The sequence below is a fragment of the Schistocerca serialis genome, chromosome 4 (genome assembly GCF_023864345.2).
Source record: "Schistocerca serialis cubense isolate TAMUIC-IGC-003099 chromosome 4, iqSchSeri2.2, whole genome shotgun sequence".
In the NCBI taxonomy this organism is placed as follows: Eukaryota; Metazoa; Arthropoda; class Insecta; order Orthoptera; family Acrididae; genus Schistocerca; species Schistocerca serialis.
Genome location: NC_064641.1, coordinates 859,976,277 through 859,992,367, shown reverse-complemented (window position 1 = coordinate 859,992,367; position 16,091 = coordinate 859,976,277). Strand labels below are relative to the sequence as shown.

At 38.9% G+C, this 16,091-nt stretch overlaps 1 protein-coding gene across 1 annotated transcript in view; it reads left to right on the top strand.

Moving 5' to 3' along the window:
- Positions 1-16,091, top strand: part of LOC126473497 (hemocytin) — a 568,134-nt gene that overhangs the window by 468,533 nt on the left and 83,510 nt on the right. The window contains exons 63-65 of the mRNA XM_050100583.1: positions 6,943-7,126; positions 7,850-7,968; positions 13,926-14,040. Of these exons, the coding sequence (XP_049956540.1) occupies positions 6,943-7,126; positions 7,850-7,968; positions 13,926-14,040 (418 nt within the window). The remainder of the gene's footprint in view (positions 1-6,942; positions 7,127-7,849; positions 7,969-13,925; positions 14,041-16,091) is intronic.

The window sequence follows — 16,091 nt, the reverse complement described above, 5'->3', positions numbered from 1 at the left end:
TATGTGCTTTGTTGTGATTAAAAATATTGTGGCACCTTACCAAACCCTTGAATTTAATAGAAATACATGGAAAAAATTATTATAGCTTGGATAATATGCTTTTTTAACATAAATGTGAAATCAGAGATTTTTTATATAAAATTAAAAAGATAATATGACTTTTTAAAAAAATCTGTTAAATAACTTGCATTTTCTGTTGCACAATTGTGATTTCTAGACTTGCAGCACTACAAGCATGCTTTTTTCCCTTTATAACACATATTTTCAAGTTGCATACATAAATTAAATGTTTGATGTAGGGTACTCTATTATATTACACAGATTCCTTTTGAAAATGCCTCTGAAATACCAGTGTTTGACCTTGTGTTATTCTGCAACTCTAGAATTGTTCATGACCCACTACTGCATACATTGAATTCATCTGCATTATAGCTCCTGTTACTGCACAATAATTTTACTCTGTACTACGAAATAAATTTAGAAATTGCATGACACTACCCGTTTTGGGTGTATACTCTTCACTGTCTCTGTCTCTACCATGCATTTCCTTTAGATGTTAGCCACTCTCACTGAATTTTTTGTGAATACTTTCCATTTCTGGCTACCTTCTCTTTCATGGGCAAGTCTTCATATAATTCAAAACTGAATGGCATTGATTGATTTTATCTTGAGGTGTCAAAATCTGGTGTAAGAATGCTTTGTGATCACAACTACATGATGGTAAGTCAAATGGTCACTTCAGATAATACCTGCAAAGACAGACATAATTAGGAATTGGAAAATTCCTACCAAAGCAAAGATCATGATATACAAATCACATCTGCCAATTTTGTGTTGTGGATCAGTGTACTGGTTATGGATGAAGAAAGATCTGAGTAGAGTACAACCAATAGAGATGCGCTTTCTGTGAAGGTTGCTGGATAAGGGAGAAGGGACAGAATAAGAAATGAAATAATAAAAAACATGCTTCAGATCAGTCCTCTAAAAGAAACAATGAAGAGTGGTGGTGTGAAATCGTTTGGTCCCATTAAAAGACTGGGGAAAGGAAGATTACTAAGACGAACTGTGAAATGGATGGAGTCTGGAAGAAGACCAATTGGAAGACCATGAACAAATTGGAGAGACAGATGAAAGATGATGTGGATCGAGGTCTGTGAACAACCAGTGTAAGCAGAAACATTTCGGGAAGAAGAATAATGCAATGCAGCACTAACCTCAGATTGCTGGCTTTATTTTATTTACATTCTTTAATACTCCTTTCCCTCTTCTGATGTGAATCACTATTTTTCCATGTAGTGATATATGATCCTGTGTTCACTTTGAGATTACCATTTAGATAAAATACACTGTGTATCTTCAGAAAACTGCATTAATACACCAAAAAAGGTATTTGACAACTGCAGGAGTTCACTCAAAAATTACCAGAGGTGTCTTCTCAGTAGCCTCTGTCTGTCAGGTTATTAAGATACAACATGTACAACAAGGGTCGAAACATATGGTGCTAGTTTTACATATTTCAGTGACTCTCCTTCCAGGGTAATGTGCTGCACCCTCCCTATAAAGAAATCACAAATTTCATTTGATATCCCATAGGCTTGTTTCCTAAATGCTGATAATAGAAATTTTGTTGAAACTGATATAAAGATTCTCAAAATCTTTATTTCAAGGTAAAATGATAATTCATATTCAATACTCTGTTGCAAAATTTTGTTCGTGAGTTCCAAATCATCTGTTGTGTCGTATCTACATCTAAAGCAAACATATCCATTCTTCTCTAAAGCCAACATATCCCTTCTTCTTCTCCTTGACTGTCTCTTTGATGTTGGAGACCAAATGCATTTTCTACATTCTTCCATCAATCATTTCTGTTCCTGGCTTTTGTGGACCATTCCGCTTTTCTCAGTTCTACATCTGATGAAAATCCAGTGTTTTGTTTATGTGATTAGAAATAATTTTAGTGAATATTTTGTACATTATGGACTGGAGGCTGGTGTTTCTCTAGTAATGTATGTCCCCTTAGTTCCCTTACTTAGAAGGTAGGATAATTACAGCATTATTCCAATTTTCGAGATTTATCTGCTTCCAGGAACATCTAGTAAACTGAATTGCAAGTTCAAATTGTATTACTTATCCTACAACTTTAGACATTTATACTGAAACACCACCATTTACTTGCATTTTCTTTTCTTCGTACTTCAGAAGTCACTACCCATTGGCAGGGGTGAGCAAATGAGTCACACATATGACAGAACAAGGCAGGAACACATTGCAGTTACTACAGAGGGGGGAGACCCGTGGTCTAGGGGTAGCGTCTTTGATTCATAATCAAAACGTCTTCGGTCCCGGGTTCTATCCCCGCCACTGCCTAAATTTTGATAAATAATCAGCATTGGTGGCCGAAGACTTCCGGCATAAGAAGTCACTCTCATTCTGCCAACGGCCTTGTCAAAGAGGGCGGAGGAGCGGATAGAGGTTCAGGACACTCTCTTGTCCTAGGGGTGGGAAATTGCTCCTAAAGGCAGAAGAATCAGCAATGATCAACGACATGAGGATGCCAAAGGCAATGGAAACCACTGCATTAAAGACACATAACGTGTATCCACAGGACATGTGGCCTGTAATTGAAGAAGTGTCATGATGATCTCTCCATTGGCAAAAGATTCCGGAATAGTCCGGGTGGGGACTGCCAAGGGGGAGGTTACCACGAGAAAAAGATTGAATAATCAACGAAAGGATAATGTTCTACGAGTCGGGGCGTGCAATGTCAGAAACTAGAAAATATGAAAAGGGAAATGCAAAGGCTCAATCTAGATATAGTAGGGGTCAGTGAAGTGAAGTGGAAGGAAGACAAGGATTTCTGGTCAGATGAGTATCGGGTAATATCAACAGCAGCAGAAAATGATATAACAGGTGTAGGATTCGTTATGAATAGGAAGGTAGGGCAGAGGGTGTGTTACTGTGAACAGTTCAGTGACCGGGTTGTTCTAATCAGAATCAACAGCAGACAACACCGACAACGATAGTTCAGGCATACATGCTGATGACGCAAGCTGAAGATGAACAGATAGAGAAAGTGTATGAGGATATTGAAAGGGTAATGCAGTATGTAAAGGGGGACGAAAATCTAATAGTCATGGGCGACTGGAATGCAGTTGTAGGGGAAGGAGTAGAAGAAAAGGTTACAGGAGAATATGAGCTTGGGACGAGGAATGAAAAAGGAGAAAGACTAATTGAGTTCTGTAACAAGTTTCAGCTATTAATAGCGAATACCCTGTTCAAGAATCACAAGAGGAGGAGGTATACTTGGGAAAGGCCGGGAGATATGGGAAGATTTCAATTAGATTACATCATGGTCAGACAGAGATTCCGAAATAAGATACTGGATTGTAAGGCTTACCCAGGAGCAGATATAGACTCAGATCACAATATAGTAGTGATGAAGAGTAGGCTGAAGTTCAAGACATTATTCAGGAAGAATCAATACGCAAAGAAGTGGGATACGGAAGTACTAAGGAATGACGAGATACGTTTGAAGTTCTCTAACTCTATAGATACAGCAATAAGGAATAGTGCAGTAGGCAGTACAGTTGAAGAGTAATGGACATCTCTAAAAAGGGCCATCACAGGAGTTGGGAAGGAAAACATAGGTACAAAGAAGGTAGCTGCGAAGAAACCATGGGTAACAGAAGAAATACTTCAGTTGATTGATGAAAGGAGGGAGTACAAACATGTTCCGGGAAAATCAGGAATACAGAAATACAAGTCGCTGAGGAATGAAATAAATAGGAAGTGCAGGGAAGCTAAGACAAAATGGCTGCAGGAAAAATGTGAAGACATCGAAAAAGATATGATTGTCGGAAGGACAGACTCAGCATACAGGAAAGTCAAAACAACCTTTGGTGACGTTAAAAGCAATGGTGGTAACATTAAGAGTGCAACGGGAATTCCACTGTTAAATGCAGAGGAGAGAGCAGATAGGTGGAAAGAATACATTGAAAGCCTCTATGAGGGTGAAGATTTGTCTGATGTGATAGAAGAAGAAACAGGAGTCGATTTAGAAGAGATAGGGGATCCAGTATTAGAATCGGAATTTAAAAGAGCTTTGGAGGACTTACGGCCAAATAAGGCAGAAGGGATAGATAACATTCCATCAGAATTTCTAAAATCATTGGGGGAAGTGGCAACAAAACGACTATTCACGTTGGTGTGTAGAATATATGAGTTTGGCGACATACCATCTGACTTTCAGAAAAGCATCATCCACACAATTCCAAAGATGGCAAGAGCTGACAAGTGCGAGAATTATCGCACAATCAGCTTAACAGCTCATGCATCGAAGCTGCTTACAAGAATAATATACAGAAGAATGGAAAAGAAAATTGAGAATGCGCTAGGTGACGATCAGTTTGGCTTTAGGAAAAGTAAAGGGACGAGAGAGGCAATTCTGACGTTACGGCTAATAATGGAAGCAAGGCTAACGAAAAATCAAGACACTTTCATAGGATTTGTCGACCTGGAAAAAGCATTTGACAATATAAAATGGTGCAAGCTGTTCGAGATTCTGAAAAAAGTAGGAGTAAGCTATAGGGAGAGACGGGTCATATACAATATGTACAACAACCAAGAGGGAATAATAAGAGTGGACGATCAAGAACGAAGTGTTCGTATTAAGAAGGGTGTAAAACAAGGCTATAGCCTTTCGCCCCTACTCTTCAATCTGCACATCAAGGAAGCAATGATGGAAATAAAAGAAAGGTTCAGGAGTGGAATTAAAGTACAAGGTGAAAGTATATCAATGATACGATTCGCTGATGACATTGCTATCCTGAGTGAAAGTGAAGAAGAATTAAATGATCTGCTGAACGGAATGAACAGTCTAATGAGTACACAGTATGGTTTGAGAGTAAATCGGAGAAAGACGAAGGTAATGAGAAGTAGTAGAAATGAGAACAGCGAGAAACTTAACATCAGGATTGATGGTCACGAATTCAATGAAGTTAAGGAATTCTGCTACCTAGGCAGTAAAATAACCAATGACGGACGGAGCAAGGAGGACATCAAAAGCAGACTCGCTATGGCAAAGAAGGCATTTCTGGCCAAGAGAAGTCTACTAATATCAAATACCAGCCTTAATTTGAGGAAGAAATTTCTGAGGATGTACGTCTGGAGTACAGCATTGTATGGTAGTGAAACATGGACTGTGGGAAAACCGGAACAGAAGAGAATCGAAGCATTTGAGATGTGGTGCTATAGACGAATGTTGAAAATTAGGTGGACTGATAAGGTAAGGAATGAGGAGGTTCTACGCAGAATCGGAGAGGAAAGGAATATGTGGAAAACACTGATAAGGAGAAGGGACAGGATGATAGGACATCTGCTAAGACATGAGGGAATGACTTCCATGGTACTAGAGGGAGCTGTAGAGGGCAAAAACTGTAGAGGAAGATAGAGATTGGAATACGTCAAGCAAATAATTGAGGATGTAGGTTGCAAGTGCTACTCTGAGATGAAGAGGTTAGCACAGGAAAGGAATTCATGGCGCGCCGCCTCAGACCAGTCAGTAGACTTACCTTGCTGCACTTGTGCACAGGTAAACTGACAGACATTCATGTGCACGAGTTTCCCATAGGGAAATGTTGGACCAGCCTGTCACAAGGTTTTATACATCTCAACTGACATTATTTCCTGAATGTCACTCTTTTCATAATTATTTATCGGAATGTCTGAATTCTTGTGCATTTTCCTCATCTTCATCATCATTATTCACAGTGATCTACAGTGTGTATGTGGTAGTGAATACTTTCCATTTTACCACATGTTAGGGTTTCTTCATGTTCCATTCATATTTAAATTGTGGGAAGAATGACAGCTTCAGTGTGTCTGTGTGTGCATCAATTAATCTAATTTTGTCTTTGTGCTTCCTATGGCAGCAATCGTTAGAAGAAAGTAGTATGTTTCTAGCAACACCACTGCCACTGTCATCTTAGCTGCAGTTCCCCCCCCACCCCCCTTCTTTAAGAACTTCTGTCTTATTGTGTGTTGACTATTTCCATTTTATTTCAGTTTAAGTAAAAGAACTTTGATTTTGACATTGGAGTGATATCCATTGTTATTAAATGAGGGCATACTAGGACAGAGAGATTTGTATTTTAAATATGCCCATTTATTTACTATAACTAAGGGACAGTAGACAGATTTTGTGATGCCACACAATCAGCATGGAATGTGTTTTGGTAGGCAGTAAGCTGACAGTCATTAAATTAATTTTTTAGTTATGTAACATTTTATGTTTATTTTATTTGGGCTATACAGCGTTATTACCCATATTAGAAGTAAGAGTCTATGAGACAGCCATCCTTAGCTAAAGTGAACTGCTTAAGCAAAATTTCAGATGTGATGCTAGCAATCTTCACAGCAGCTGGACTTGTGCAGGGAGGAGATTCAGGAGGTTCAGCCTGAGGTAGTCAAGTAGTACATCTCTAACATACACATTCAGATATGAAGAAAATGAAGCAAAGAAAGAATATTACGGCTTTAGTGGCTTGTTGACAATGAGATCCTAAGAAATAAATAACAAACTTGGTTTGCAGAAGGGAGCGAGAGGAAATTGGTAATGTTCTCTTCCAAGAAACCACCAAGAGCCTGTGGCAGTTTCACAGTGGTGCAGTCCACAAGTTATATAACCAGATATCAAGTGCTCAAATAGAATAAGAAGTGGGAGTGAATTTAGAAAGTTGGAATAGTGTTTTGACATATCTAATTATTTCTGTTCATTATTCATATGTAATTTTAATTATAAGATGTGTCCAGTTATTCTAGTGACATAATTAATGAAATTGGTAACAATGCAATCCAAAAGTAGATTGTACAATTAACATAGTCATTTCAGATATTTGTGTGAAAGACATACACATAATATAGATTAATTTTTTTGTCTCTTAGTGCCGTCAGTTGCTCGGGGCCCCTACTGATTTTGTGACTGCCTGTCAGTTTGATATCTGTCACACATTAGAGAAGGAGGATGCTGCTTGCAGGGATATGGAAGCATATGTTCGGAAATGTACACAGCAAGGGCTGTGTGTGGACTGGCGTTCACCATCACGGTGTCCTTTTGTATGTCCACCTGGTATGTTCTCCTACTACATATAGCTGAGTGCATTCGATTGAGATGGTACTGCTCTGATATACTTATGGATTAGACATTACCGCAAACAAAACACAGTCTTTGAAAATCTCTTAGGCCCCTACTTCTTAAGGTTTCTTATGCTTCAATTTCTTTATTTCCTCACTTCCTACTTTTACTATCAGTATAGTAGACAAATTATGCTAGTAATAAGCAGTACTACTGGATTGAGGAGTGAAGAAGTTATAGGGAAACATGAATGTTTATAATATACATTTATTTGTGCATCCACGTAGTACCAATAGAAGTAGACTGCACATTTAAGAAGCGAATGAGTATTGTGTGTTTTCTCAAAGAAATTTTAAGGCTCTCTATTAGAAACAAATCCATTGGCTTACATTTTATTGATGACTGAATTTCTCCTTTACTTCAATACTTTATTGTCAAGGTGTAGTCTTGTGGAGGCTATTTTCCAGGTTCAGTTAATTATTACCATTGTCACTATACCTAAACATGTCCAGTGATTATGTTACACTTAGCTCGACACATAAAAACTGATTCTGTAAATAACAGCGATGACAGACATTCCATCCACATATATTAATTTTACTCTCAATAAATGTGGGAATTTGCCTGAAAGCATTAGGCATAATTAGAAAATATTACAGTTTATTTATTTAACATTTATTCACATAATTGTGTATAACTGAAGTATTTTGGCCATAGGTATGGTCTACCATGCATGTGGTTCTGGTTGTGTAAAGACGTGTGACAATTACAAGACTTACAATGATACTGAATGCCCCTTGGGTACCAAAGAAGGATGCTTTTGTCCAGAAGGGCAGGTAGGTCTTTCCATTTTTGCTTTGTTTTCACTATTGCTGCTGCACAATCCCTGATATTTCCATTGTTATGCTGTGATGCCCGTATTCAGTTTTTTTGTCAGTTTGCCACATGTAGAAAAACTGTAAGTTACATGACAAATCTAGAAGGTATAAATATATTAATCTTACAATTACACTTTAGAGGCAGATGTTTAAAACAAACACTATGAGAGAAGTGGCAAAGACTGTTTCATAATACAGTGGAAACTCGATTAACCGTCATCTTTGGGACTGTGGTCGTGACGGTTGAGTGAATAGATGGATAATAGAAACACTGTATACCTCCAAAACATAACCTCAATCAATTATTTTATGTATAGACACATATCACTCTCACAGTAATACAATAATATTTTGGAGCGAAAACAAATTAAACACGATTGTAATAGCAAATAAAACTATTTATTACATGATAAAAACATCCGTACAGTAGCTACAAAAGTTGCAAAATACGTAATGTATAGTACTGTACTGTACTATAAACTTACAGGTGAAATAGTTTATCTAGCTTGGAAATAGTTGGTCAATTTCTTCTGCCTTTTTGATGTTCGAGCTTTCACCCTGGCAATATTTCATATTTTTTGGAGCAGTAGTGCCTGCATTGCATTAGCCTCTTCTTGACTTTCAAACCATTCTATACACTTGGACAGCATTGTTTCAGCCTCTGAATGGCTAATAGTTTGTTTTTCTTCATGGTTTGAACACTCGTCTTCATCAGCCCCTTCTTCTTCTTCTTCTTTGGTGTCACTTACACTGGCAACAATTTCGTCATCACTCAAAATTTGAAAACCCTCGTCCACTTTGTCACACTCTAACCACTCTGATACTTCTTCTGACGCCAAATTTGTGCTGATTTGTAAATTATTGCACAAACTGACCATCTCGTCAACTGTCACACACTCAGATTCCTCCAATTCTTCACCTCTTGGTTGAGGCCAAAGTTTATTCCAGCTGTTCTTGAGATTTGACGCTGACAAATCACTCCATGCACTGGCAACACTGAAAATGGCATCTTTAATACTGTAATACCTCCAAAACTGTTTTACAGATGTTGATTCATCAGATGAGAGCAAACTCTCGATAAAAAAAATTTTCTAACACGACGTTTCATGTTTTCGATGATTCCCTGATCCATGGGCTGTATAAGTGAAGTTGTGTTTGGTGGAAGGAAGAGACATGTTATGTTGCCGCCATCACTTTCCATTTCACAAGTAGGGTGTGTTGGGGCATTGTCTAATAGCAATAGCACTTTCTGTGGCAACTTTTTTTCAGCCAAATGTGCTCTAACTTAAGGTACAAATTGTTTGTGAAACCAGGCAGAAAAAATTGATTCATCCATCCAAGCACTCTTCTGGGCATAGTATTGTGCAGGGAAAGCATTCAAATTCAAATTATTGGATGCATGAGGTTTTCTTGATTTCCCAATCACAAGTAGGGGTAGCCTATGACTGTCGGTCGCATTTGCGCAAACCATAGCAGTGATGTGATCTTTTTGTACTTTGAAACCTGGAGGAGCTTTTTCAGAGAGTGATGCTAATGTCTTTTGTGGTAAAGCCTTCCAATGAAGCCCAGTTTCATCACAATTGTAAACTTGCTCCCTAACAAGATTCAATTCAACCAATTTTTTTCTTTAAATTGTTCCCGGAACTCATCAATTACAGAGCTATCCGCGCTGAGTTTTTCTCCACTGATATCAAGTTGGCGAATGCCATGACAAAATTTAAACTTATCAAGCCATGTGATACTTGCTTTAAAAGACGAGTCACCATCAAGTTTGTTGTTCATTTCAACAGCCTCGGCCATTATTATAGGCCCTGAAAGTGGAATCCCCTGACTTATTGCTTGTATAAACCATCGGTACATTGCAGTGTCCAATTCATCATATTTTGCAGGTTTCATTATCTTTCTTGTTCGCACATCTCCATCCATGCTCTGCATTGTTGACACATGTTGTTCTATTTTATCAGCATCACGTTTTATATCGTTAACCGTTGTTCTTCCAATACCATAAATCAGCACTACACTTGTCGCAGTTTCACCCTTTCTTAAGCGTTTTTTGATTTCAAGTTTTTGATGAAGTCCTAAAACAACATGTTTACATTTTTCAGGCATTTTATCAAGTCACTGTATCACACGCACCTGCACTAAATACGGTAGTGTAAAATATTAGTCAATAAAGCTTATTCAAATGGAAAACACGTAACACAGCACAGCCCGCTAGATACAATGCGACAATTAGAGTCTTCTTGCCACAACTAGAAACTGATCCAGTGGTGATTGTTGACTCACAAGTCAGACAAAGACAAGAAAAGGGGGAGATGTGTTAGCAGGTCAACTGAAGGTCATATTTTATGTACCATTCTACGGTGGGCGGGTACATTCACTTCCCACTAAAATAGAGTAAATAAACAAAGCGAATGCATCACTGCACCTTAGAGCATTCTGTTATTACAGTATTATTATGTTGTTACAGCAGTGACGGTTAACAGAAACTGACGGTTTAAAGAGAGATGGTTAATCGAGTTTTTACTGTAAAAGTAAAGAAACACTCTTGAGAGGAGGGGGGAGGGGGTGAGATATACATTATACCCTGCAAAGAGTTCAGTTTGTACCACAATAAAATTAATCTGCACCAGGTTAAAGAAGACTTTCTAAGCTGATCAGTGCTTTATCTGCTTATGAGTATGCTGATTACATTTTGATTTATCACCTATTTCACATCAATGAATTATCATTGTAAGTGACCAAAAATTTTTGTATTTTTAACCTGTATGTCATTATCAACACTTATAGATTGCTTAATGCAAGGATCTGCAAGACTAGAAGCTATTTCATGTGTTCTGAATCAATTGTGAGTTCATTCTTCTTTGTTTTGCCTGGTACAGTACAGTTCGGTACTTCAGCAGAGACTCACTCATGTCATGAGCAGGTGCTACAGCAGTTTTTGAAGAACCCTTTGATTGCTTTAACATGCCATGTGTGCAGGTGAATAAAATGCACATGACACATATCAAGTTTTAAATTTGATGGAATGCCCAGATAGTTTTACTCCATTCTAAATTTGATGTATACTATTCACATGGCATTTGTCCTTGTGACCATTTGGTTTGTGGTATGTAGAAATTTCAGTCATATTAATGTGCTGCTATTAATACCACAATATTTTACTTATTATGTATATAATCAAAGTCTGTAATTCAGTCATGGAAAATTTCAAAAGGATAGAATTCCTTTTTCTGGCTTATTGCAAATTCAGGGCAAGATTGTGACTATCAAGTCAACATATAACATCAGTATTTGTTGACCATTCCCTCATAACCAGAAGGATTACTGTTTTCTATGACTTAATTAATTTTGTAAGCTGCCTATTCATTGTGTCTTGATGCTAATGTCTGTCAGTGCCTATAGTGCCTGCCTTAGTGAATAAAGTGCATTTTTATTTTGTTGTTTGTTTTTAGTTTCTGGCCTTTCTGCAGCTGTTAAGAAGAATTAGTTAAATGTGGTGCCCAGCAATTTTGTTTTATTATCATCTGTCTCTCAGCATAAGCTGAGGAACTAAGTCCTATTAGTGTTATATACAAAAAAATTCAAATACACGTATGAAGATGGAGCAGAAGGAAATGGAAAAATACTAAAGCTAAAGTTTGCCATGGTAACCCCATTCCTGATGTCCAGGCGGAGCTTCAAGGAATCCTCAGAACCTTAGGCCCCCTGCAAAACCTTTCACCTGACTCCATCAACCTCCTGACCCCACCGACACCCCGCACCCCTACCTTCTACCTTCTTCCTTAAATCCACAAACCCAATCATCCCGGCCGCCCCATTGTAGCTGGTTACCAAGCGCCCACAGAACGTATCTCTGCCTACGTAGATCAACACCTTCAACCCATTACATGCAGTCTCCCATCCTTCATCAAGGACACCAACCACTTCCTTGAACGCCTGGAATCCTTACCCAATCTGTTACCCCCGGAAACCATCCTTGTAACCACTGATGCCACGTCCTTATACACAAATATTCCGCACGTCCAGGGCCTCGCTGCGATGGAGCATTTCCTTTCACGCCGATCACCTGCCACCCTACCTAAAACCTCTTTCCTCATCACCTTAGCCAGCTTCATCCTGACCCACAACTTCTTCACTTTTGAGGGCCAGACATACCAACAATTAAAGGGAACAGCCATGGGCACCAGGATGGCCCCCTCGTACGCCAACCTATTCATGGGTCGCTTAGAGGAAGCCTTCTTGGTTACCCAAGTCTGCCAACCCAAAGTTTGGTACAGATTTATTGATGACATCTTCATGATCTGGACTCACAGTGAAGAAGAACTCCAGAATTTCCTCTCCAACCTCAACTCCTTTGGTTCCATCAGTTTCACCTGGTCCTACTCCAAATCCCATGCCACTTTCCTTGACGTTGACCTCCACCTGTCCAATGGCCAACTTCACACGTCCGTCCACATCAAACCCACCAACAAGCAACAGTACCTCCATTATGACAGCTGCCACCCATTCCACATCAAACGGTCCCTTCCCTACAGCCTAGGTCTTCATGGCAAACGAATCTGCTCCAGTCCGGAATCCCTGAATCATTACACCAACAACCTGAAAACAGCTTTCGCATCCCGCAACTACCCTCCCGACCTGATACAGAAGCAAATAACCAGAGCCACTTCCTCGTCCCCTCAAACCCAGAATCCCCCACAGAAGAACCACAAAAGTGCCCCACTTGTGACAGGATACTTTCCGGGACTGGACCAGACTCTGAATGTGGCTCTCCAGCAGGGATACGACTTCCTCAAATCCTGCCCTGAAATGAGATCCATCCTTCATGAAATCCTCCCCACTCCGCCAAGAGTGTCTTTCCGCCGTCCACCTAACCTTCGTAACCTGTTAGTTCATCCCTATGAAATCCCCAAACCACCTTCCCTACCCTCTGGCTCCTATCCTTGTAACCGCCCCCGATGCAAAACCTGTCCCATGCACCCTCCCACCACCACCTACTCCAGTCCTGTAACCCGGAAGGTGTACACGATCAGAGGCAGAGCCACGTGTGAAAGCACCCACGTGATTTACCAACTGACCTGCCTACACTGTGATGCATTCTATGTGGGAATGACCAGCAACAAACTGTCCATTCGCATGAATGGACACAGGCAGACAGTGTTTGTTGGTAATGAGGATCACCCTGTGGCTAAACATGCCTTGGTGCACAGCCAGCACATCTTGGCACAGTGTTACACCGTCCGGGTTATCTGGATACTTCCCACCAACACCAACCTATCCGAACTCCGGAGATGGGAACTTGCCCTTCAGTATATCCTCTCTTCTCGTCATCCGCCAGGCCTCAATCTCCGCTAATTTCAAGTTGCCGCCACTCATACCTCACCTGTCTTTCAATAACTTCTTTGCCTCTACACTTCTGCCTCGACTGACATCTCTGCCCAAACTCTTTGTCTTTAAATATGTCTGCTTGTGTCTGTATGTGTGGATGGATATGTGCGTGTGTGCGAGTGTATACCTGTCCTTTTTTCCCCCTAAGGTAAGTCTTTCCGCTCCCGGGATTGGAATGACTCCTTACCCTCTCCCTTAAAACCCACTTCCTTTCGTCTTCCCCTCTCCTTCCCTCTTTCCTGATGAGGCAACAGTTTGTTGCGAAAGCTTGAATTTTGTGTGTATGTTTGTGTTTGTTTGTGTGTCTATCGACCTGCCAGCGCTTTTGTTCGGTAAGACACCTCATCTTTGTTTTTATATAAAATTTTTCCCACGTGGAATGTTTCCTTCCATTATACTAATAATTAGATGCCAACACATGTACAAAACAATATTTCATGTACACAGTATTTCAGAAAAATTATTTTTAATTCCTGAGGAAAAGCAGGTAAAATGTAATAATGTAACACTGGATGATTTTACAGGTTTTGCACAATGGAACTTGCATTGATGAGGCTCGTTGTTCTCCATGTGATGATGAAGGTCACTTTGATGGAGATATATGGAAGCCTGATGCATGCACTACTTGCAGTTGCAAAGGTAAATACTTGTGATATTATTAGTTTCTTGTATCACTGATAAAATAATTACTAATTTGGAATATGGAATATCTCACTAGTTTATAGATTTGATGTTTCATTCACATGCTTCTCTGACTTCACACTGACTATTTACATAATTTTTACACATATTTATTGCAAATTCAGACTAAATTCATTCTAATTATATTCTTACCATTGCAAAAATGTACACACTAAACAAGATACTGTTTCTTATTATGTCTGAAAGATCGCCTTTGAAACAAATATAATAGGTACATCTGTTTTGAACTGTCTTCATCAGTTAATTGGTAGATGTACCACCATCATAGGCTAGTTGAAGGCTCGTGTGCTTCAACCAACAGTGCATTAATAATGTTTTAATTATGTTAAGGAAGCTTTCTGTGACAAATCTATATCAGTTACTCCAGTTATCAATGATGTGCATACTATCTGTTGTAAAGTATTAAAAACTGCACAAAAATTCGCTCCACACCAACTTAGAGCCCTACAAGTGCATGGTCCATCAGAGTGGTCTGAAGGCAGCTGGAGTGTAGAACAGAGAGCATGAATATCTTTGCAAAGGATGGCATAAGTTGCTGAAAATGGCTGATGCTGCCTTGCCTAATGACAACTGAGTGAGCCTGACAGAACCAAGTGAGCAATTGCCCATGGTCATGCTGATATCTCATGCTTGCACCCACTTGCACACAGACTGCGAATTTACAGTGTCCATATGAGCATTGCACTTCTGTTACCATCAGAATTGGGAAAATATTTTCAAATAATGAGAAACACATACAGATAAAAATTATTATTCATTATTCCTGAATAACAGATAAAAATATTTATTCAAACCATTATTTATTTACACGAATAAAAACATTTAGTCATCATCTGTGAATAACACACATTACAAGTAATGGATTAATTTGAATCCCAGTGATATCTATTGCTCTAATTCTTTGTCATTAAACAAATGTACTTTTTATTACCTGTTAAATAGTTTTCATAACAACTCTCTCTCTTCATAACAACCCTCTCTTTTCCTCCCTATGCTCAATCTGAAGTGTAATTCAAACAGTGCAGTGCAGTGGTGGTGTTCTTACTGTACCTGACCTTCAACAATAAACCAAACATTCAAAACAACTGAAAAAGCAGATGTATATCAGGAACATATGTATCAGCAAGATAATTTTTTTTAATCAGATGTATAAAGCTCACAATATTAAAAAATTCCTCTTATTTTTTGATCACACCTCATGTATTATGAAAGCCAAGAGTGTAAATATTAAATGGTAAAGGTGTCAAAAACAGAACCTTACCACAAACCTGTACTCATAGTTTTTAGTCATAGTGTGCTTTCTTTGTGTATGACATGTAGCAGCCAAGCAAAGAGGAAGTAAAAATGGTGTCCCTCAGAAGAGTATTGATTTGATTTGATTTTTATGAGGTATATTTTGTTTCCTCATTTCCATGGTCAGCACTTGCGATACAGCGTTATTAAACCTCCTTTACACTGCAAGAGGGAACGAGAATTCTCTCTGGTGTAAATGCTAGGCTCACATGCATGAACGCCATTCAGTCATGCATGGTTAACATTTGCAGTTGTTTGCTCATGTTTCAGTGGTTGTCAGTTTCTCAATGAACCATCAAGGGAAGTTTGTGTCCTCTCTGCTTAGGCACTAGCAGTACTGAAAGCTTTCTTCTGCTATGCTGTCTACTTTTTATGTTGTTGTTTGAGTTACCTGAGCTATGGAGTGGGCCAAAGAGAGTGTAATGTTACTGATAGGAAAATATAGATCTCGTACATGCTTCTGCCATCCAAGAAATTCATAGCACGAACACCAAAGGAAATGAAATGTGATTGGTAGAAAACTGCCAAGGCACTCAAAGGTCCAACTGGGGGTGTGGGCAAGATGATAAATTCATTGAGAATGGAGTGAACAAGCACAAGCTTTGTAATTCTTTTTATTAAAAAGGAAAAGCACAATAAATTTCCTTGAAAATAGACAAGTGTGAATATATATGTGTTATGCTGACTAAAAATAT